The sequence below is a fragment of the Falco rusticolus genome, chromosome 7 (genome assembly GCF_015220075.1).
Source record: "Falco rusticolus isolate bFalRus1 chromosome 7, bFalRus1.pri, whole genome shotgun sequence".
Classification (NCBI taxonomy): Eukaryota; Metazoa; Chordata; class Aves; order Falconiformes; family Falconidae; genus Falco; species Falco rusticolus.
In genome coordinates, this window is record NC_051193.1 from 7,091,115 (window position 1) to 7,116,309 (window position 25,195).

The 25,195-nt window shown below is 41.5% G+C and overlaps 1 protein-coding gene across 1 annotated transcript in view; it reads left to right on the forward strand.

Annotated features, from left to right (window-relative positions):
* The window catches only part of ADAMTS17 (ADAM metallopeptidase with thrombospondin type 1 motif 17), a 191,470-nt gene that overhangs the window by 74,022 nt on the left and 92,253 nt on the right, over positions 1-25,195 (forward strand). Inside the window, exons 8-10 of the mRNA XM_037396065.1 lie at positions 1,333-1,438; positions 22,041-22,181; positions 23,265-23,415. Coding sequence (XP_037251962.1) covers positions 1,333-1,438; positions 22,041-22,181; positions 23,265-23,415 — 398 coding nt within the window. The remainder of the gene's footprint in view (positions 1-1,332; positions 1,439-22,040; positions 22,182-23,264; positions 23,416-25,195) is intronic.

A 25,195-nucleotide genomic window follows, 5' to 3' on the forward strand; every position in this document is an offset into this window, starting at 1 on the left:
AACAGAACTGGACTTTTTCCAGATTTGAAGTTTTACATTTGCACTCTTATAAACACAGCTTTGTCAACTTTGACAGATGGGACAGAAAAAAAACCCGCCCCAGGAGATCGTATCTCCATTGCATGACTGTGGTCTGCTCATTAAAGATAGCTAGATCTTAGCTACCCCTCTACAAGTCCAGTATTGCAACAAGGAAATAGATTTCTTGTTTCCTGCTAAATATAAACAAATATATCTGCTGTGAAAAAGTTGAAAGGCATTTCTGGAAGGTCTTTATACCTCCTCTTCTTCCAGCATGGCAGAAGGATGTGTGAAGTGGCAGGATGAACTTGGCATTTAGGTTACTGCATGCTATCTGGAAATCTTGTTTTGTATGCACATTTGAACTGTTTGTGTGGCTTTTGAGAGGTGCTTTTTGACAGTGAAGGACTTGTGTAAATAGAGACATCCTTAGGCTCTGTCTTTAACCTTTGTGCATAACTCCCAATGGCTTAACTGTGGTTTCTAGATGGCAGATGAAACAAAATCTCATCAGCGAATTGTTCTGTGCATGGTCTGTGACGCCATCACAATGTTTCCAAGTACAGCGGTACTTTCTGCAGGGGACAGTCTGAACACAGGAAGGGCGTATGAAGGCTATTGTTTTTCCATAGCGGAAGTTTCATGCCATAACTTCTGAATTCCTTTTTTACTTCAGCCTACAATCATTTGTGGTGCCCACACAAACAGGCCTAGAGAGTACTGTGTAATCTTCCATGGGATCAAATCCTAAATTCCACTAAGTCGTAGAAGAGTTCTGCTACCTACATCGGCTTTGTGACTCACCATCAGGAGTTTGCCTTTGCCAGCTTTTCTGACTCTGCCACTCTTGCTTTCTTTAAGTATGAAAATAAGGGAAAACATAAGATCCCTTAAGAAGGTCTCTGCTTTTACTGTTTTATTCCTTCTCCCCAAGGAGAGAAAATTTTATACTGAAAATTGGGAGAACTGCTTTTAAATGCTTGTTAAGGCTACCTCACTGCATCTTCCAACATTGTTGTAAAGGGCATTAATAGACAAGCTTAGATGAATTTTTGAGTCAGTGAAATATATTTTCTAATGAAAGCAGTGACGGTGAGTGTGCTTAACTTGTTCCCTGTCTGACAAAATTCTAGACTGATTTTTCAATAGGATAATGAACAAAATACTCACGTGATTTTGTGTGCTATCTGCTCTAACATTTTTCACACGGGGTGCATTTTTTTATCATTCTGGTTGAGTTACTGTGGTACATTTTGAATGAATGGGCTGTTTCACTGATTCTGATGGGAACATTCTGTGTTTCTGTTGCAGGAATTGCTTACCTGGGAGGGGTCTGCAGTGCCAAGAGAAAGTGCGTTCTTGCTGAAGACAACGGTCTCAATCTGGCATTTACAATTGCACATGAACTTGGGCACAAGTAAGAACTTGTCCTTCTGTTTCTTTCTTTACTTATGCCACTGTAGCATACTTTTCTTTAAAGCCATACAAGTGAAATTACTAGTGTGGCATGTTTGTTACGATTTCATAAATCTAGCAGATAGATAAAAACTTAATTTTTAGGAGACTTATGTAAACACTTATTTCAGCACACATAAATCTTTCTATTTGATCTTCCCCTATTTTCCACTCTATGTTTTGATTTTGAGTAGCACAAAGAGTCCTCATTCTCTTCAACGATTGATGAAAGTAGTTAAGAGACAAATTCTGCTTTTGTTTATATTGTAGAATAGGTCCACGTAAACGACATCAGCTTCAAAATCTTTACACTTGCTAAATTCTCGCTGAAGTTCACATGTCTATGTCAAGGATTTTAATAGTTAAATACTTTGGTAATGGTTTCATCTCTGCATGTGAAGTAATCTACTGTGGCTGAAATTGTAAGCATCAGTGTTTTGGAAATGCACTTAAGCAGTATTTGATGAACAGAAAGAAATTATATACCTTGATTGATCTGCTCAGTCAAGCTAACTAACACACTTTGAACACTACGGGGAAAAAAGCAAAGAACAATATAATTCCTAGTCAGACAGAAATTTGCAGAATAAGATTACAGAGTACTTTCTGCAGGTGACTTTGAAAACTTTTTTAAAGCCCCCTGTAAATATCCCGCGGACTGAGGAAAACAAAATTGACTGGAGGAATCACCTGCATCACCTTAGTGCAGTTAATGAGTTAATGCAAAGGTCAGCATCCAGGTCCACTGCTTTCCAGGCTAAGCGTAATATCCACTTACTCATAATGTTTATGAGCTTTTTCCCTTTCCATTGACATCACTCTGGTTGCACTGCGTCACAGTTAGACTGTGTAAGGTATAGAACTAGAGCAGGGACAAATATATACAGGGGCAAGGGCTGTACCTATGGGATTTTCAGTACTCCTTCCTTTGGACTCTTGGATGGAAGGTGGGAAATCCCACCATTGTTCCTTTAGTAAGAAGTTGTGCATAAGTTTTGTCTGCACCCTCTGGAATCCTACACTTTATGTGTCTGCTGTGTCTTCCTTTCCTACAGTAACAAGTATTTGACAGTTAAGTCAGAGCCAGTATGTTGTGTTCAGATTCTGGCCAATCTCATTCCATGACAAATAATTATTTTATGGCAATATATTTCAAAGTTGCATGGAGGATATTTAGATTGCTACCAAAAATGACAAGATGAAAATATATCTCCTGTTCACCCTCCAGTGACACCAAAGGCAGCTGAGCCAAACCGAGGGTGGTTTCAACAGAAATGAAGGACATTTGGTTTTGGTTTTATTTAAATTGCATGCCAAGATGTTAAACTGAGCCTAAACTTAATAACAAATTAACCTGAGGGTAATGTTAAGGGGAATTCAGCACTCATCTTTGGATGGGCCAAGAGCAAGAGGGAAAAATACTTGAGCTACAGAAAATCCAGCTGTGTAAAAGAGTGAGACTTGTCTGCCTTTGTGTTTGCCAAGTTTCTCAGCAGAGCTGTCAAGCTTCCTTGTAATAATGCCTTGCAAAAAATCTGCAACATAAATAGGGGATGTAATGCTTTGGGATACAGCTCTCCATCTGTGCCGAAAATAGCAAACTCCATTTTCTTTTCGGAGTGCAGTTTTGGTGGTAAGACCATAATGTCCTTTCTTTTCTGGTTTTCTTTCCTTGCCTCTATCTTGGTAACCTATTTTGAGAGTTGGGTATGAGATGTCTAAAGGAGTTAATAAAGCATGGCTTGGGTTCATTACCTTGGAGGACTTGGACAGTGGGTGTGCTATTGTGCAGGGAATCTTCTGCTTCAGGAGAGTCTTAGATCCTGTTGTGGGGAGAGATGGAGAGCTTAAATGATAATTACAGTTGAAGGAGGACAAAAGGCAAAGGAGACTGCATTTTCTAACGAAGCTGCCTCATGAGCCATTTTACTGAGAGCAGAGAGACTAGAACAGGCTCAGGCAAAAGGGACTGGGAAGAGTACTTGGGTACTGGAGAGGTGTGGAGGGTCTGTAAGAGCCAGCCTAGGGACCTAAAGTGTCTGGGTCCGGGGAAGGTAGCTTTCAGAAGACAGATGAACCAGGAAGGCTCCAACTGAAGCAGCCAGCTGGGTTAAGTTAGAGAAGCTGTTGGCACGATTCTGCTGCCACAGGTGTTTTGGGGACATGTTCCAGGTTAGCTTGTTTGACAATGAGTTGCAATTCTCTATCACACACTGGAGCAAGCCCTCCAGCCCTTCTGCCCCCTCTTCCCTTGTTTAAGCCCAGCCATAAGCATGCATAATCAAACCCTAGCACGCCAAATACAAACAAAGGGGGGGAAATGCCAACTCTCTGTCACCACCCAACCTGAGCATCAAAAACATCCCCCTATACTGTCATCCACCAGTGGTCTTGTTACTTATTTCAAAATCTGGTCAATTTGCTGGTGCCCTTCTGGCCTTGAAGTCAACAGGAGTCTTTTCATTGACCTTAATAGGTATCAGGCCTCTCCTTATTCTCCTGTTTTTGAACTGCAACAGGATGCTCTGAGCAGTCCTGTTTCAGCATGTCTTCTGCAAACAGGATTGTTTGCAGACTTTACCTACAAACTATAGTTTTTAAGTGAAAAAGGAAACGCATTGCAGAGACAGACAAAGAAGCTCACATGAGCTTCAGGTTCAAAAGTGAGAACCGAGGAAAACTAAGTGCAAGTTTCTTAATGGAAAAAAAAAAATCCAATCAGATCTCACATCCATATTGGCAAAAATATAAATTTTGGAGAGCCATAATTGTGAGCTTTATTGAAGGCTGATTTCCTTTATGAGTGTAGAAAAGCTGAGATTTGTTACTTTTGCCCTAAGACTAACAAATGTCAGTGGAGATCACAAGCCCAATTTGGCATTCACAGATACTTTCTGATGTAGACTTTGGAAAAAGTGAATGGATTACTAATTTATGTGTCAGATTCCTAATCTGCCACTAATGTCATTTGGACTCACTGCAAAAAAACATTATTACAAACAGCTGCACTGTGAAAACATGGAGACATCATTAAATAGGTCTGTTAGGGTGAGGCTTAACCGCACCTTATAGGGTGAGGTTAGAGTTCATCTTCAGCGTTCACCTATAGAGTCGTTGTTGCTTGAGGATGGGGTGAGTGATATAACTTTTTAGTGTTTGTTGTATTTATATCTTCAAATCTGGAGCAATAATTTTGGTCCATGGACACAAAGGGAGCATCCATTTGTATTTAGACACAATTTTTCCTTCAGAGAGTCCAAGAGAAGAATTTTGCTGTTACAAAAAAGTAACAGGCAGGGTAGAGACAACTAAATGTGTGATGGGGCTGCAAATCATAAACTTCTTACCACACGACAGGACCCTCAGCAAGTCTTGTTCCTTCGTTTAGCATGATCAATAGTAGATGTCTTTCAAAATAACACACTTTAATGTAACCACAGTTATTTGGTTTTCATCCAAGGATTGCTGGGTGGAGTACTGTGTTCTGATCTACACAAAAGGAAAGACACAGAGATCACAGCGGTCCCCGAAGTCTTAAAAAGTATAAGTCCAAGGTCTTCATATTATAAACAGCTTAATATGCTGAACACTTTCTTACTCTCATGTTTCCTCAACTGGCAGGGCAACTCCATCAGTAAGAGCTTGAAAATGCCCTGCTGTTGTCAATGGGATCCTGAATGGTGATTCCCTCCTCCTCCATGAACTGCACCAGTGAGAACTTGAGCTGAGATTCATACCCCAAAGACTACCCTGAACAACTGTAACTTACTAGAAAAATAGTGCTACTTCCCCCTCCCTTGGTTCTCTTTTTGCCTACAGCAGTGACATTGTTACAATTTTCAAGTAATTCTCCAAAGAAAAAGGCAAATAATTTTTTTAAACAAAAGCTGGGATTCATCCTTATATCCGTTATCCCCTCAATGAAGTGAGTGGGCTGTTGCCAGTAGTTTTTCAGGACAACAATGCCAGCTTTGTTGCCATTCCTGTTTCTTTCAACAGCCTTGGCTTTCCTGTTGTGGAATGGGGGGCAGACTTGGGTGAGGAGGGAAGATTCCCATTCATGAGCTAGCGGAACCTGGCACTGCCTAGTTGGTGAGAGAATAGCCGGAGGTGGTATGGCTAGAAGCCACGCTGTGTCAGATGCCCTTAAGAAAGTGAATCAAAATCAACCGACAATAAGCAAAATGCAGTCCCTTGCCAACAGTCTGAAACCGCAAGGCCTCAAACTTGAAGCTGAAACAGATGAGGACAAAAATGAGTCCAAAGGTAAAAAGCCTATAGTGCACAAACCAAACAGCTCTAGATTTGGAATCAGACAAGAGAAGAGTTTAAAACTGGCAGGTTTCTGTCCAGTATGATTATTTGCTTTAGATGTTAAGTATTGATAAATGTAGCTTCTTAAAATTACTTTAGAGTACATAAATATTTGCTGCATAATTAAATATGGCCTTTGTGGTGTGTCTCAAGCAATAGTGGTATTGCAGGTAAAGGAAAAGCACTCTCTAGATGTTGCCTTTGTGGCCTAATATTTATGCTAATAGATGTGTGAATAAACTTACCTCCCTGATCTGTCTAGTGCAGCACCCAGCAGAGAGAGTCTGTCATGCAAACAGTTGTAAGGCAAAATGAAAATATTGCAGGCTGGAGGGGAAAGTGTCTTGAGCAGATCCAAAAGGTACAGAATAATGCCCTGAAGTAAGTGACAACTTACACTGGCAATGCCAGGTAGGTCAGTGTGGTGCAGGCATATAAGCTTAATTCCTAAGAACCAAACAGGAAATTAACAGTCCCCTTTCTCCTGCACCCTGCAATGTATAAAGATTTGGTCAGAATGCATTTTAAAAATGAAAAGTTTCACATGGAAGCGGAGGACCACAGTAGTAAATGGGACCCAGATCTGAGCATTCAGGTAGTGCTGCAGAGTGCCCACTGTGCTAATGTAAAACTGCTTTTTTTTCTTAAGCAGTCTGTTTTGTGATTCCAGTGGAATCATAGTGGTCTGCAAGAGGAGTGGTTCTGGAAATGATATAAAAATGGAGGGACCTTTGCTACAAATTCTCTCGTTTTACCCTGGGATTATAACATTTAGGTGCAGGATGTGGGAGCTAAGAAGCTGTTTTTTTTAAAAAAAAAAAGTAACAACCCTCTCTTTTTTAGAGCAGCTCACCATAGTCTAGCCTTGAATGCATGGCTCTACTAATGTAGGCAGCTGAGTGTAGTTTCTATGCTGGCTGACTTTAAACATTAACCCTATTTTTCAAAAAAGCTCCCACCTGTGCTGCTTCTTCTGTTCAGTGTTGCTCTTTTGACCATCTGCATTTTAGTGATGGCAAATACAAGGATTTCTTTACAGCATTTGTGAAGAGCTGGTTTTCGGAAGTGTAAGCAAAGCAACCAGTAGGTGAGTGTTAAGGTGCTGACAGCGAGATCGGTCAAGAAAAGAAGGCAGACCTTGCAACTGCTGTTTGAAGTGTAGCAGAGGCAAGAGTTAGTCCCACCTTTACCAGGCAGGATCTGATTTCTGTGAAACATTTTCTTCATTGCTATTGCAAAAGTACACCAATTAATGGCCTGGAAGCAATTCCCAGATTACTTCTTACCTCCCAAAAGCATTAAAACCAACTTTACTAAAGCTGCAGAATCAAACATGTAGAAGCACCAAAGTTTCAGGGTTATCTGGACAGCTTCAATTTCAATTTTAACTCTAATCCCTCTGTCCCTCAAATGAGGCTAAACTTCTATAAACAAGGTAGTATTTCATCATGTAGTTAAAGATCCTAACTTAACACATGCTCACACACATCTTATTCACTCCTGTGCATGGATGTTTTACTAGAGAGAGACCTTGCAAAGAGGTGCCCATCTTGTGGGCCTGTAGGGTAGTGTCCAGCTATGTGATGGCTCAGGGTGCAGCCTGTGACTGACAGGATCTGTCTTGTAACTGGATAAACCTCTCCAGTGGCACTGCTGGCAGTTTGGATGTAGATTCTATCTTGTGGTGGAGAGCTATGGCACAGTTCCCTCCATGCTTTTGTCAAAATGCTGTGTGGCTTTTTTGACCATGCTGCAAAAGACAATGTGTTGGAACTCCCATGTCTGCATTTGGAGGGGTTGAGAATCAAGGTCAGTTGGATCTCGAGGAGGACTGGAGCCAGAGGCAATTCCATGCAAGCTTTACTCTAGCAAGCTCAGCTACTAGTCACTGTGTTGCTGCAGCAAGACTTGCTGAGTAGCTGGGTAGTTTGATACAGGCAGTTACTGCCGCAGCTGTATTCTACTAGTGCCAGCACTGTCCATTTTAAATCTCACAGGAGCATGTCACTGTTCCAGTGTATTGCAGTCTCAGGGTTACTGGGAATGACTGGCTGCCATGTAGACATACCCTGAGGCTGGCCAAAAATGCTGGCAACAGTCCGTACCCACCCTGGAGTTGCTAATTTTATTTTCTGCCATTTGTGTTGTAAATCTGTTGTGGAATGTCTCTCTCTGTTCCCAGGCTCCCTTTTCTTGTTCCCCTCCTCCCAGGTTTCATTCTTCTTCCACCGATAATTGCAAGCACATTTTCACAGTTAAGTTGCCCTTCTCTGTACAACTCCAAAAGGACATAATGCAACAATGTCATATATACATTAAAATCAGTATGATCTAGTCAAAGCAGTTATTTAATATCATATTCTGGTTTTGAGAGAGAACTAGGTATAGCCTAAAGTTTCAGGACATGCTTCTTCCACTTTTGGTAATACACTGAAGGATCTGTTTTAGACCAAAAAAGAAAAAGTACCTAAGTAGCTTGATATTATTAGCTTGATAATAGCTTTCTGAAAACTGTCCTAAGTTAGTCAAAAGGAAGCAGAGATCAAAGGCAGATATACATCTAAACATATGTAAATAAGAAAAATCAGTGTAGACTGCAAGCATGGATGGTTTGGCCTGAGGAAGAGGTAGTGATGGAGCACCACTGAACAAAAGGTTTGTTTGCCCAACATAATACAGTACATGATACCTGAGTAAGTTAATTCGAATCCCAGAAGTAAAACATTGCTGTTGTATTAATCTTGTCTGGGCAAGTTGGTTTTGCAATGACAGTAGGATATCACATAGGGGAAAATCACACAGAGGTAAAGAAGATTGGGAAGGAAAAATGGAGAGGTTCGAGTAGTATCATGTGCCAGACTTTGGATAATAGGCCTGTTTTTTCAGATGGGTCTTTTAGTTTTATGTAAAACTGCAAGATATTTACAGGTTACTGTTACAGTTACTGAACCTGCTAATCGTAGCGTGGCGGTGGGGTACTTTCCCTCTTTCTCAGCCTTGTATCTTTCAAGTTGGATAGTTTATTTACAGTATTGGAGTGTGACTACATTGGAACTGGGCGTGGGAATGTCTACCTCCCATTGCTTTCTGGACTATTGTGGCAAGCATTAGTGTGGTTCTGGGCAAGGGTTTCTATGGTTTTACTCTATGCTTTGTGAAGGATGTCTGTGTAATCCCTAGTGAAGCAACATTCTCTTGCAGTCTCTCTAATTTCTTTGTTTTTGACCATCTTGTACAGCTTTAGTTAACATAATAAAACTGCACCAAGCAGGCAAATGACAATCATTTAGAAACTCCCAGACAACACAATTTTCGTTTAATCAATAGCTTTGTGGCTTTGCCAGCCATGTCTTTCTTTTTGAAGACTTATTCTGCTGAGTAAGCCAAGGCCATGTTAAATAGCTGAACCATAATGATTTGGCAAATCTTGCGTATGCTTCTTGCTACAAGGGTTCTGGTTTCATACTTCATTGGCTTTGCTGGCAATAGCCTTGTGCACCCAGTGACCCAAAACACAGGGACAGTAAAAGTCCCCATTGTGCAACCTCTACAGTACACACCAACACAGGAAACATTAGGTTTGCAAGTGCCATTTACCAAATAATCATTTGCTTTAATACAAGGGCAGTGATCTAGCCGAAATATTTACTTTTCCATTAGCAGTTGGGTTCCAATAGTCTGTAACCCATGCTGTCTGCCTGGCCTGCTGAGTTCAGCAGGTTCCAGGTGAAAATGACTGCAGAGCTGGGGAAGGTGATAAATCCCAGACTGTCACTTGGAAAAGCTTTTGGTAGTAACTCAGCAGCAGCAATGCCAGTGGAAAAGTTGTTGCCTCTAGAAATGTGGTTCCCTTTACTGTTATGTCAGTGGAAGGCTGCACTGTAGTGGAACAAGGTTGTTGGCTGCCTTTTGGCCAGCAGGTGTGTGGGGAATAAAATTCAGCAAAAAGTTTACTAGACAAACTAAATAAACAGGTGGTCTTTGTTCTTATAGATCCCTTCCCATTTGCAAAATCCTCCCTACATCAGATGCTGGGCCTCTTTCCATGGTGGGATCCAACCAGCAGGGAGTTTTGTCATCTGTGTCTTTACTTGAACCCCAGTTTCCAAAAAAGAGAAGAATATCCTACAGTATTCTTAGTTTTCTGCTTTTGTTCATCTTTAGGTAAAACAAATCAAAGCAAAAGGAGTCTGATCATAATGCTATATTCTCACTTGCTTGAAAAGTTTCCTTTCTACTGGGCTCTAATTAGCTTAGGGTGTTAAGCCTTAAAAATAAGTGCACTGAGACACTCATTTTGTATACCAGATCTTATCCTCATATAGGACAGTTTGACCTTTCAGAAATTACTGATGTCTGCCCTCTGGCAGCTGCTGTCACGTGCCAGTGAGTCCAAAGCCTGCCTGTCTCTTCCACCTGCCACCAGCTGGGCTCCCTTCCTACCACCCTGCTGTTTGCTGGCATCACTCTGGAGATAGCTAATGAAGTGGCAGGTTTCTAATCTAGTGTTTTCAATATAACTTTTAATTATACACCGTAAAACTAGACAGGATAAAGAAATGCTCCCTAGAAACAGTTTGCTTCTTAGTTTAGGTAGTCTTTATATTAAGGAAAAGTATTTTTCCTTCAAAACAAAAGCACAGCTTCCTTTCTTCCTCTGGAAAACACAACCGCTAGCACCTTTCAATGGGTGAATTCTTTCCTGTCTAGTGCCTCCTTTATCTCAAGTAAAGCTTTTTGCAATGTAACATGGGATAGTTTTAGTCCAAGAGGGCATAACTCTTCCCTAGTACTCATCACGAGGCACCATGGTCATCAATGGACAAATTTTGATAAAATTGCAGATTGCTTTTCTTTGTAATTTCTCTGTAATTTGTCTTCACATTAACATTTCAAGCCAAAGTTATTCAAAGAAAGAGTCTCTTTTCAAGTTGCTTTTTACTTTCTTCATGTGGCATTCTTAGACAATATGAAAGCAAACTTGGCTTCATTAGCCTTGAGGTTTGTAGGCAGCCAGGCACACCCACTACCCAAAGAATTTCACTTCAGTATTGGTCTGAACATATAATTTCCAAATTGTTTTGATACCAAGCCATAATTTGCAACGTTCCTGTTTGGTATCAAGTCTCTCCCTGCTGATCAAATGAGTGAGACTAAGTGAGATAGTGTGCTCAGCTTTTAAAATCATTTATGAACAGCCAAGGCCAGATGGTTCTGGTATTATGAATTATTTTCCCAGCTGCAACATTATAAAAAATCCCAAGAGTTTAGGGAGCTGGTATATAGGAGGAGCATTATGGGAAACAAAGTTTCCTTAAGGATGAAGAGCACTCATGAGTGATGGAAGTGGCTGTGACAAGGATACCACTGAAAATGCCATGTCCTTATAGCAAACATCTTCAGCTGAAGCATGTCTTCAGCTGAACTACTGCAGATTGATCCATTGCTAGATTATATCTGCAACTAATAGAACTGGATCATGCATCTCCTGTGCAACTTTTTTCTAGACAGATTGTGGGTTTTTTTATTTTTCCAAGCAAAAGAGACCACGCAGGTTTGTTACTGTCCACTACAGTCACCCGTCAATCATTGTAAGAGGGTCACATAGGATGGATTTCTTCTTGCACTGTGTCTGCAACCCACAGTGGTTGGCAACATAGACCATGAAAGAAGAATCAAAGAGGCTGAAAAATATTTCTGTGAAAAGGACTTCTGGTCCTCTGGAAACCATAAAGCGTATATCCACTGGCTTGTCTGGGGACGTCAGAAGGCTTGATGCTGGAAGAATTTATATATATTACAGTTACTTCACACCTTTTTTGTCTTTTGATGTTGGTCATCTCCTCATTATCACCTCCAGGAATGGAAAATTCATCTTCCAGCCTGGGGAAGGCAGCCAGCATTCCTGACTCCTACAGTGCATTCCCCAGGCTGCCCTGCTTCCCCCAGTGCTTGAAAGTGGGTGGCTTCCTGATGGGGTAGAGTGTGGGACAGTTGTGGTTACTTGGGTTGCACATATTTGGCAAATGTGCTCCGTCATTTCTCGCTTCTCCTTGCATTTCTTTTAAGGATGTCTTGTCTTGCATCTCTTCATTCAGGTTTGATGCTCCGTCATTAATGTAGTTGACTGGAGGCTTTCACTGGTTTCACAGGAGTTTTGGAAAAGTGCACTCAAGTGATTGCATGCAAGAGCTTCTCCTTAGGTTGCTAACGCTTTGAGTGACAGACCTGTCAGCCGTTCTTACTGAGCTTTTGTCTCTCTTCCCTAGTGGGTGGGAAATCCCACCCAGCTATCCCAGGGTTTTGTCTTTTTTCTACCCTACAATTTATATTCCCTTTTCATCTTCTGAGGAAATGCATGTCACATTTCCTGAGGTCTTGTTCCCATCCACTTCAGGCAGTGCTGAAAGCAAACAGCTTGTTACCCTTCAGCGTGTTACTTCTGTGATGCACCAGGGTGCTTTCTGCATACAAGGAGCTACAGATGGAGCACAGCAGCCTCTACTCACCAGAAAAAAGAAATGAGCAGTCTTTTCTCTGCCCACCACTGTTTCATTCATAGTCAGTGTGCACCTTCTGCAACAATTCTCTGTTTTCTGAAACCAGACTGAAGCAAGAGAGAGCATTTTTTATGTCCAAGAAGTGGATGAAATCTTCTGGAGGGCAAGGAGACAGCTTAGTGCATACATTTTTGTGGAGACGTTACCCTTTGGCCCTCAGGTAACTTTATTCTTGCTTTAGGGTCATAGCTCAGCTGTGACCATGACAGGCAGCCAGTGTCTCTTCATTGATAGCTTGAGAGAAGTGATTCCCTGTAAAGGGTCACTGATGCATGTTTTACAATGAGTGGTTTTTGATATATCTGTGTTCACCTTTTCCACAGGGATTGGACTGTTAAAGCAAGCCTTCACTCTTACCAATACTGCTGTGTCAGAAACCTGTTGTCTCTGCGTTGTTGCTGGCATGTATCAAAGCATGTGAAAGGGTTTAGAAGTGCTGAGCATCTGGTTGGATGATGTGGAGATAGGGTAGTGCTCTAGGGATGCGAAGGGGCCAGGAATCTACATTTGTGTGATGTTGAGGCCCACAGAGCCAAAAAAACAAAGGCTGGAATGGAAGCCATTGTGTGCTCTGATCACGAAAGATAGTGAAATTGTTACCATAAGCATAACTGTGCTGAGCTCCTGATCCTTTGGGAGGGTGTGAGGGCAGAGAAAGAGCATTTTTAGTCCTGGACAGTCATTCCCATGTGATGTTGGGCAGTAGTCATGTAACTGGATTCATTGCATGAGCCTTTCCCAAATCTCCATTGCCCGTGTAGGCTCAGGTGAGCCCCTGCTGCATCAGCACAATGAGTGGACTGCTGTGGCCACTTTTGAGTCCTTGTGCAGTGGGGGGGTGGGCTGTTGCAGCCATTACACACTCATCCCTGATAACTGAGCGTTGTAACTTAGTTAGGATTCTAAACAGGACAGGACCCCGCCGGTGCTGAGTTGGTACTGAATAGTTTACACTATGCTGTGTAATCCCAGTCCTTTCTGAATCTGAATGTGTATTGCTGGAGCTAGAGGTTGACAGCTCTCATGTTTAAATATTTGCATTAGATACTACATGGGACTTGGAAAGGTGTGAGCATTAAGGTCAGAAGGAGGAAGGGTGTTTTCCTGAGGTAATGCTACCTCTTCATTGCAGAGTTTCTGCAAAGTTTATTTGTACATATATTGATCATGTTTAGATTTTTCTAGGACTTTGTATTTGGTGGAGCACTCCTTTTTCTGCCACAAGGTACACCACTCCCCTTGCAGTCTCAGGACCTGCTGATTCTTACCAGAAACACTGAAGCTGTTTCCAGAAAAGGTTGCTATCCTGGGACCACATCCTACAAATTAGATACAGTGGAGACAGACCATCATGTTTGGTTGCATCGCACCTGGCTTCTTTCATCTTACTAAATATCTTGCAGTATGTCAAGCAATGCCTGCTCTGCTGTGAATCAGCCACTCTGCAAAAGAGGCAAGGATTTGGGAAAGAGAATCACATGAGGAAATGTCTGCTGGAAAAAGTAGTCAATAGTGTGAGCATGGGATATTATTGCTGGGGAGAAGATCGTAAGATGATTCACCCTGCTCTTCATGGCCTTGGCCCAGCTTTGATCAAGTCATATAAAAGGACTGTCACAGTACCTGAAAGGAGGTTGTAGTGAGGTTAGTGTTGGTCTCTTCTCCCAAGTAACAGAAAAAAGAGGAAATGACTTCAAGTTGCGCCAGGGGAGATTTAAATTGGATATTAGGAAAAAATTCTTCACCGAAAGCGTTGTCAAGCATTGGAACAGGCTGCTCAGGGAGGCAGTTGAGTCACTGTCCCTGGAGGTATTTAAAAGATGTGTAGATGCGGTGTTTAAGGACATGGTTTAATGGTGGACTTGGCAGTGCTGGGTTAAACAGTTGGACTCAATGATCTTAAAGGTCTTTTCCAACCTAAAAGAGTCTATGATTCTGTGATGTCAGTGGGGTTTAGCCAGCTCTGTTACAGGTATCTAGGATCACGCGAGCAGCAAGCTTTTAGACGAAATGTTTGAGTGAGTAAAAGGCCACACTGCCTATTCTCGCCATGCCAGTCTCTCACGTGTGCTATCTGTCCCTTGCGGCACAAACTCATACTTGCTTCCTTCCAGATTCCATGGCAAAAGAACTAATTCTTTTTAAATGAAAACCATATCATAAAGAGCTGGATCTGTCATGCAGCTGAATAAACCACAGCTTTCCACACTGTTATTCACCATAGGCGTTCATGTGTTCTCACTCGCTGTTGTTGACTTCGTGGCTGTTTGATGAGTAGATAACCATATAAAATATCTGGTTACTTCATTATTGGAGAGTGACATAAACTTGGTTATGAAAACAAGAGTCCAGTAGTCATGGCTCCCTTTAAATGTCATCTCTCCTGATAAAAAAAACAACAATACTTCAGCACCCATCCTGAACACCCCTGTTCTGGATAATGTTATGTACACAATGACCATCTTTTTTTTCTTCAAATGCTTTAAATAGGGTCTTCTCCCTGTCTTCATCACAGCTTCCCAAAGTACCTCCTGACAGCTTCTGAAAGAGTCAAGTTATATTTAAGCAACTGCATTTACATGTTTGAAAAGCGCAAGGTGAAAAAGCCTGTTTTCCATTAAGCGAACAGTCTTAGTGACCCTTGTTTTTGTAAGAATGTTACGCAAGCTGTTTCGTTGCCTCCTCCCCAGCTCAGCTCACCTCAGTGTTTCCTCAGCATTTGTTAGTTTGCCCTCCATCCAAGCCTCACTTGGACTGCCTTCCGACCCTTCTGGCTGTCTCTGCCTCTCTTCGGTTGCTTTGCAAATGCATCACCTTCCTAAATCACTCTTAAACTTACTGTCCTCATTTTGCACTGCAGCTCCTATTAAATTTCCAGCTCTAATGAGCAACCCCATTTAACTTCTGCCTCCGTTATGCCTTTATTCTCAACTAGTTGGAAACCTCGTAACTTGCAAGATATCAGCATTTTATATTGAAATGTTAAACATGTTGAACCAGTTCAGAAGTAGGCATCTTTCCAGTGATGCAGCTTCAATTTCAAATGTTAATAAAAATTCCTAACATTGAACTCGATTTGGGACTGGACGGCTCACAGGCTTGATTGTGTGATATACTGTCTCCCGCTTCTAAGTTGCTGGTTCAAATCCAGCCCAAGACAGTAGCTGCTGAGAACTGTTGATGTATGTTCTCTGCTTAGTGACCTATAGTGATTTGAGTTTAATGGCCATGTTTAATGTTCTCAGCTGTCAGCCATGCACCCTGTATAACCTCCTTCCACACCAGCATCTTCCTCTGTGATTGAGATTGGATGAACTATAGAGACAGGACTCCCTTCTCAACCATTCATTGAGACCCAATAGGAAGTGGGAAGGGGGAGAAATTTTGTCCTTCAGTTATGTCCTTCATATGGATAAACAGATGACGTTTGTGCCCACAGCATGTCTAAATAGCAGGCTTTCCATGGGGTACTGTCATCCTGCCCACACTGAAGTGCCAGAGCAGATAAATTACAGCTCCCCTTCTTCCTTCCCTCTCACTCTATGCAAGGATGTTGCCCAGTCCGCCATCTCTTTGCATTTATATTTCTCCAGTGGGGTTTAGAAAGAGATCTTGTGCTAAATCCTGGCTTTGCAGTTCATACTAGATTACCTCTGGGTGAGTCATGGCAAGCTAGGTCACAAGGAATGACTGTTTTCATATGCTACTGTGAAAATGCAATTCCTGGTACTGTGTATAGCTCTTAGCAATTCACTGTTGCCTTGCAGAAACAAAGCCTTTTAGAGAACAGCTGCAAGCTAAGGCATCTGTTACAAACACAGGTAGAAAAAACATGTTTTCCAGCAAACAAAGATCAGTCAGGAATGTAAAAACCTTAGTGGCCCCGCTGAGCTTTACACTTGGAGCAAGAGATACTGCTACCTTCTCCTGTCCCCCTCTGTTTTTGTGACATTACTGTAGTGCCCTTTGCTCAGTTCTTTGAGTCCACGTTGTTCTGCAGGCAAGTGGCCCTAAAGGAGCTCATCCTTTTTAAAGTCTTGCTGGGCTTCCACAGTTGCAGCCATTTGTGGGTTGGTTCTTCAGGAAGAGAAAGGGTCTCCCTTTGATGTCCTTCTCTGTAGAAGTGAGAGACAGACCACTGTCATCATTTCCTTCTTGGTAGCTGGACAGCCTCACTGTCCTTTGGAGAAATGGTGTCTTTGAGGTTAGTGCCAGTTGTGTGGAGAGCAATCAATTGTGTGTCATGCAGAAGTTTAATAGGCAGCTGGGGTGACAGCCAGGTTGCCTTGGGTAGCATTGCTAGTCCTCACTGTCACTTGTTTCTAAAGTAAACCAGCATCTGACTCACCCTGAATTATTTGCAGACAAATGGAATGGTTTGGCTTTCACAGGGATGTTACGGAGAAACTCCTAATAACAGCCGGCTGAAGGGTTTATTTGAAACGGAGGGATTGTAGCAGCTCATGGTGTTTCCACTTCTGGGTGTGTTTTTTTCAGGCTTTCCTTCTTCATAATTCTTTCTTACACTTGCTACCCTCTTTCTGCCTTTTTCTGAAGAAAAGCTCTTCTTTTACTGCTGATGGTATTTTCCATCAAACTTGCCTCTTGCCCCTACTTCATAATTTCTCCTCATCAGAGCGGGAGTAGGTGATAATAATTCTGAGGATTTCTCAAGTGGTCTATTACCAGCCACAAAGTTGCAGCTATTGAAAAAATTTAAAGCATCTCCTAAATCAGTTTCCCTCAGCCCTTGGCACTATCCTTTAACTTGGATTTGGGGCTTTTAATAGGAAACCTGTTGAGAATCATCAGTGGTTCTATGAAGATTTGTGTACATGACCTTGAGAACTTGGAGGTGCAATGCACAGTGCACTGAAGGCAGTAGGAGCCTTTCCACAGGCTTTGGTGCACGTTGGCTCGGGCTTTTAAAGAATAACAGGAAACACTGGAAAACGCACCAAGGATAAACAGAGTAGTTTAGTTGCATTAACTGTCTAGGGGAGAAGCTCCACTAATGACTGAAACAAACAAAGCAAGTGCATTTATTTAGCATTGCTTGGGAAAACAAATTGCTCTTAATTGCATAATTTAGCAAAAAATGCTAAAAAGGGTTACACAAGAAACTGGCCAGCTCAGGCCCAGAGTGTAATTCTGGCATCCTTACCCAGTTCTGATTGCTGCATAGACTCTGACGGAGAATAGTGTCCTGGAAAGGAGCACAGACTTCAGAGAGGCCAGGGCTTTGAGAGACTGCATACTACTTTTTATTCATATCAATGCTACTTTAAAGTTCCATTCTACAAAAAACAGCATCAAAGAGATCTGTTGTTGCTGCCTCCCTGTGAATCCTCATAAAATTTGTCTTGCTGTGATTATGTTAACAGTCAGAAATCAAACTGGTCAGGCAGCTTGTTTCTGGACTCATGTATGATAAGCAACAATGAATATGCTGCAGGACTCTTTTGGTGATGCCTTAGTGTCTTTGACTGATAACCAATGCATTATTTATTTTAGAAAAGAAGCTGGAGTGTGAAACCAGTGTCCCATTGTGCTTACTCTGAATAAACATAGAATGAAAGGAGTTTAAGAGCTGACAATCTTAAGCTGTTCTTACTTGCCTTTGTGGAATCTCACTGTCTTCAGGAGGAGAATGTGATGAACTGAAGGCTGAAATTTACCCTGTTTAGAATGGAGCTAGTGACTGTGGTAGTAACAGCGTAAAGGGAAATCGAGCCTTACTCATCTGTAATGGCTCTGCTGGCTTTGCAGTGTAAAGGGTAACACGGAGCATGTGTTTGTTGCTCCTAATAAAATGGACAGTTATGATTCGGAGAGCACAGGGGGCAGTGGATTTGCAGGGTAACGTGTTGCCTTCGGAGGCGTGGCAACCTGGTTCAGGAACGGCACGGCGACCAACCCCAGGCCGCTCGGGCCATCAGCTCACAGACACCAACGTGACGGATGGCAAATGGTGTTTATTGATAAGTGGCGTGGCATTATATAGCTTGGGTTTACAACGTCACTTCCGTCTGCTTACATCATAAGCTAAACGCTATTGGCTATCTGGAGAGGGGCTCTATATTTCTGTACAGCGCGACATCTTCCGGCTGCCAAGCCCTAACTACCTACAGTAACATAGTGCCATTTTGACATTCCTACTTCTAATCTAAAAGCCATTCTTACGGGCTCTTTTTTCAAGATCTGTTCTTGTAAGAATAGAACTCCTTCCTAAGGCAAAATATTTCAAGGGACTGATTATCTGCTTCTAATTCCATGTGAACTCCTGAATAGCAGGTAAGATTAGATGATCACAAAGAAAATGAAAAATACTGAATCAGCACTTGCACTGCTGTTTAGTACAAACACATAATGCTCTATCCGATTTATTTCTGTTAAAAGGACGGGGACTATTCATTAGTGAAAAGAATCAGCATGGCATTACATTTACTATGTGTTTAGGAAAAACTGATCCCTTTGATGTAGCTGGAGACCCTTGAACTTCAGAAAAGACTGTGTTAGCATGCTAGGGTATGCCTTAGTCCTGCAGGTTATTTAATCCTTTCCTCAAGTGAGTCATTGTAAGGTAAAGTAGATGCTGGGGAAAGTTCTGCACTGCCAATTAAAACAGGCTCCAAAGGTGTTACTGGTTTCATTCTACCAGAAACTCATCACAGAGAGGCCAGTAGAGGTTGCCTATGTACCTTGAGGCCAGATCCCAAGCTAATATAAACCGGTATAGTTCTTTTGACTTAGCAGAGCTCCTTTGCTTTATACCAATAGCTCAGGCTCAATTCCTTTATGCTTAACTTTTTAAAAGAATTTCTGCTAAGAAATCAGGAATGATTCCAAAAGGTGTCAGTTTTCACACATGTAAGAATTGAATGGATTTTGGAAGAAGCCTGTAAATAACTCTGAGATGTGAGTTCTGACTGTCTTTATAAAGAATACATTCTACATGCCTCAAACACCCCTGCAAAGTCAAAGCTAAGTAATGAATGTTAGCCTCAGCATTTCTCCTAGGCAGATATCTTTCATTAGGTCAGGTTTAAAATAAAGGTAAAGGCAGGAATGTACTAATTAGTAACATTGCCCTTGTTTGCCAACAAAAAAACCCACTTTCAACAAATTTAACAAAGAATAAATGACATTAATCAGAAAGCTAAAGCATTTCTTAATGAACAGCTCTGGACCAAACACTAGCCTTTTCTGGAAGAGATAAAATCAGGGAGCCTAAAACACTTGGAAACTCAGGAAGATGGTTTGTTTTCACCCTTCTTAAGTGGAACAGCTGAAGTGCCGACCAGGAGGCTGTTCAGGAAGCTGCCAGAATGGGAGGGCTGCCAAGTCCCATCTCATAGAAGCCCTGACAGAGCAGAAACCCAAAGGACCCAACTTTGATTCTTAGCATTGTGGCAGTCACAGGGCAGGCAAGCTGAAAGAAACCTTGGAAACCTGCCTTGTTTCCATTAGAAAAGTTAACATGATTGTTGCATGCCCACAAGCCTTCTAAACTGGCATTTCTGGGCAAACTTTCCTCTGGAAGATTTCCAGCAAGCTTACATACCTTGCTTCATGGTACATAGCTCTTCCTTTCCTAACTTTTAGGAATGAGAACTTTAGATGGGCTTATTTGCATTGGAGGAATACTGCTGGAACTTTCTTCCTAGCATGTGAAGTTTTCTCTGTGTGTAGAAACAACATGGGTAAAATATTTGGAGTGAAATCCAGGCTCCATTGAAGTCAGTGGCAAAACTCCCATTCACTTCAGTGGAGCAGGAATTTCACTCTTTACTGTTTTGAAGTTAGAGTTACTAATAGACTGTTAAATTATTCCTGCGTGCATCAAACAAAATGTGCTTGATGTTAATGTTTCTGCTGTGTTCAAAACCCGCAAAGGTTTAAAAACAAGAATAACTATGAACTTCTGAGTCTAAAAATTACGTTAAATGTAGTTTTGCTAGAAATAATAATGTCCCTGGAGATAAACCTAAAATAATAGACTCCACCATATAATCTTCACTTTAAGCTAAAAATAGCATAGATGGTGGTTTAATCTAAGCCGTAATTATCAAACTGCTGAAGCTGGTTTTGGTTCATTGCAACTAGAAATGTATGTCGTGTTTAGGTTTTGAACAGTTGAGTCCCGAAACAGGAGAGAAGCAAAGCCAAGAGCATAGTCAGAAAGCAAACAGGAGCCTCTTATTTGTAGAGAAACAGCATGGATTAAAGAGTCCAACACCATATTTAAAGGGACTGCTCCTGGCTTGCTTAGTCCAGCCAGCTGGAGACCTAGTTAATTCCTATTAATCTGTGCTTTCAGCTCCAAAACTGGTGACTGATATTTTGCTAGAAAGCGACACTGGCCATACCAGGCACCTTTTGTCTGAAAGCCATTTTCCGTTTTCATGTTGGAATTGAAAGAATGTTAATGTTTCAAAATGTTATTATTCCATATGATTTTTAAATATGGTTTTAATGATAATTTCAACGTAGGATGGAAAACCCTTAACTCACTTTTGCTGCCAGGCAGCATGGTATGGTGGGGCCATGTGTATGACTGCCAGTCAAGGTCTTCTGACTTTTCACTGATGTAGCAGGTGAACCTGGTCACATGATTTATCCCTTCTTTGCCACCATGAAGGGTGTTCACAAGGGTTTACCTCCAGCAGAGGAGTCTTGCCTTCATATAGTGGCAACAGAGTTTTATCCTGAATAGTGATTTACTGTAGCAGCCCGATGGCAGACTCCACTAATGATAGGAAGGTCCTGAGTGGGAAGTTGAATGGAGGTTAAAGTAATACTTTTCTATTTCTGAACGTTTTTTGAAATCCTCACTGAATGTGTTTGAATTCCTCCATGTATGTTTATACTACACAACCTGCTGTTTGTTTAGATGGGTTTTTTTGCTGAGCAGGTCACATTCTGTTCTTGCTGAGAGTGGCATGGGACAGTCTCAGTGCTTGTTTGGACAGTGCTTGCAGAAATGAGGGCTTGATTCTGCCTCAGGCTCCTATCTCAGCATTGCTGTTACAGAGCCATAGACTAGTCTAGGTTGGAAGGGCCACCGGAGGTCACCTGATCCAACCCACTGCTGAGAGTAGGATCAGCTTCAAAGTTAAGATGAGAGAGAGATTGTACAATACAACAAATTTTGAGAAATGTTTTTCCTAGCAGTAGAGTTGTTCCAAATTCACACTGACACAACAAAATCGGCCCATCTCTGTTATCAATTTGGTGACTGTTCTCTCAGTATGATTATAAGGACCATATCCTTATATAAATAACCATATTTGGGAAAGCAGTACAAAATTTTCAATAAATATTAGCTTTCATATTCTAGCAGATATCCTTCGGCTGTGCTACATCACTTCTCCAGGTTCACTTCTCATGAACCCTTTAACAGTTATATTTCCTGGTAGGAAAGCTTCCATAAGAAGCACATTTAAATGTTTCAAACACAAATGCTAAAACATTTGTGAAATTAAGTCAGTGGGATAAATGAAAGGAACCTATATTTTGTTCCTGAAAATAAACTGCCCGGAACAGTAAGTGAATGATTCTGTGTTATATGTACAGCCTGGTTTTGTCTTTTTAATTGCTAAGGGTGTCATTACTAAGTCCAATGGGAAATGAGAAACCCACATCATAACTTGATAGCTTTTTTTGTCTTGTTTTGTTTTAATCAAACAGCATGGGAATGAGCCATGATGATGATCATCAACCCTGTGCAGGGAGGTCTCATATTATGTCTGGAGAATGGGTGAAGGGCAGGAACCCAAGTGACCTTTCCTGGTCTTCATGCAGCCGCGATGACCTTGAAAACTTCCTAAAGTAAGGATTGTACTGATTATCAAAAATCCTATCAGGCAAGAATCCAATGTGTTGTATGAAAGTGAAAGTCTAAATAATTTTCCTTAAAAAAGTGTGTGCATGTGTCATTAGCGTGTGAAACTTTGAATCTGTCTCCATTACAGGAGCCACTTTGGAACAGGTTTGCAGAGAGGCAGAAGAATTATGTGCAGCTGTCAATGTACTGATAGCTTCTTAAAAACAATCCCAGATCACCTTCATTTTACAAAAAATACCCTTCATGTTTGCAATGACAGAAATCTATGTGCAGATGGCCTGAAAAAATCTGTGCTGAAGGATGCTGCCAGCTTTGTGCTGTGGCTTTTACTGTCATTCTTGTTAATAAATAGCTTTTATTTTGTGGCAACTTTACTTTACCTGGAGGTGATTCTGGTGTGTTTTCTAACTCCTCAGTTAGTATTGGTCTTAAACACTTTACTATAAACTTCTTTCCCACTGCATCCGTATTTCAGTTCATCACATTCAGCAGTTCAGGAAGGATTTCTGTCCTGCTGCTTGTTAACTTTCATGTACTACAGCAAGCACTGAATTGTCTGAACTCAGTAATTGTGGTCTTAAACCTACAGTGCAGCTCTGTGACAAAGTGTCTGACACAGTGGCCAGTGCTTTTGTTGCTAGAAGTGGATTCAGCATGGAAAATTGCCCACTCTGGGGATTAGAGGTGGGAGAGAAAGGAAAATACTGAAAGAAAACAGGATATCTACTGTTACATTAAAGGCATGAAGTTGAAAAAGAAGTTGCCTCTGAACTCACTCTGGTCCCTGATAGAGGAGAGATGACAAATTGATATTCCGATTCATAAAAGAGTGTTGTGAAGGTAAAGGGAAATATCTTTCCTTTATGTCTGTGATGGATAAGAAAAGAAGTCAAGGGCTTAAAATTCAGCTAAGGGGATTCAGGTGAGACATGGTAGAAGGCTGTTTCACATGAGGTCATCAGATTCCCTGTTAAAGAGAGGACAACAGCTTCTCTACAGCAGTGATGTAACACTCCAGGTCAAAGGCGCTTTCCCTTAAAGGCATATTTAATTCTTATACTCCCCAGGTCCAAGGTCAGCACCTGTTTGCTGGTAACAGACCCGCGAAGCCAATACGCGGTGCGGCTCCCTCACAAGCTACCTGGAATGCACTACAGTGCCGATGAACAGTGCCAGATACTTTTTGGGACCAATGCTACATTCTGTAAGAATATGGAGGTAAGAGGTTGTGGGGTGGACCTGGAACCAAGGTGGGAAGTGAAAATAAAGCTGTCAGGCACTGGGGAAGAAAAGGACTCTGTACCTAATGGGACAGCTGATATAAAATCAGTAGTCAAACTCCCATTGACCTTCGTGTCAACAGCACATTCTTATGCAGTCGTCCTCCTTCCCCTGCACTGAGTCTTGTTAATCTCCTAGAACAGGCCCAGAAAAACTTTTGTTGGTACTTTGTTGCCTTTTGACACTGTTTTGCTGAAGTACTCAGTAGAGATTGTTTTGCTGGAAGTTCAGCTGAGGTGAAAGTCTTCTCACAAGAGTGCTTGCCTACTTCCACAGTCAGCTTAGATGACTGTCTGGATCTTTCAGTAGACATCACCTTCAGACTGCTACAGTGTTCTTAGGAGCTGACTCTGCCAAGGAAATATTAATGACTTCTTGTTTGATGAAGCCAATTTAGAGATTTGTGCAGAGTTAGGCCACTTACTGTGTGTTTGCTAAGCAACATGATGTATAGTCAGGATTTGGCTGCAAAATGGCCTATGCCACATGGTTGGTTGGCAAAGTGAAAACATTGATTTTTGGTGTCTCTAGAAGTAGGTCATATTTGAGATGAGGCTGGCTGACCTGTCCTCTGGAATTTAGACAGCTACACTTTTCCTAAGGTCTTGCTCATAATTAGATGTCTTCATCCTGACCAGAGCTTTCCTGCATCCCGCTTTAGATAGGGACTGGAGAAATGCTTACTTCTAGTGTGGCCTTGGAGATATCCAGAAGAAAGTCATGAAGCACTGTGTCCTGTCACCAGCACCAGCTGGCAGCATTCTGTCCTATATAGACAGGCATGGAGCAGCCAGGTTTCTTGCTGTCATTAACTAGCTCTTTGTGTTTTTATTGTCACTTGTTCCCATTCTGAACAATCTTGGAATCTTAAATCGGTGTTAACAAAGAAAATAATAATCAATGATAACTGAGGTTTCTAAGTGCCAAATTAATAAAACTGTTGAACACATGCAAGTCCTGGGAACATGCTCTTAGTTTCACATTTGCTGTTTTATTTATTTTGGATTTGGAAACTAGCTAATGTAAAACAAAAAGAAAAGAATCTGGGTAGGCTGTATTTTCCAGCTCCATCAAGAAAATGCAGACCACCAGGACTACTGTACTGGAAGCAAAGTATTAGAATATAGGTCTGTAAAGAAAACCCCAGATCTACCCAGGATGATTCAAGTTCTTCCACTTGTGTGGGTGTCACCCAGCTTGACTGCTGTTGGAATAGATATTTGCTATTTCCCTTGTTGTGATAAAAAACATTCTGGATAGTCCGGTGCCTAATGAGAATGTCAGCCTAGTGGTAGGTGGTCAGCATTTCTCATGCAGAAATTGCATGTCCAGTCTGGAATCGCTTCAGGGACAAGTTGCTTGCCAGAATAGTAAGCCAACAGGCACTGTTCTTCTCTGTAAGATACAGAGAGCAGGTGTTTTTGTCTCCCAAGATTTTTCACCAGTCTTATTATTTGACATCTTTAGAACACAGTGAAAACTGTGCTCTTTTCCTCCATCACTGCTTCAGCATCTCCCAAAGAAGAGTGTATTTTGTGAGGACTTTAGTACTTTCTAATGAAAAGCCTTGTAGAACTTCAGCAGATTAAAAGCAATTTGCAATTACTTACTTAGAACTATTTTTCTGTTACAGATATGTGTCAAAAGTTAGCGTTCACACTGTGAAGCTTTGGGTCAATTATGTCGCACACCATTAATTTAAGTAAATATTTACATC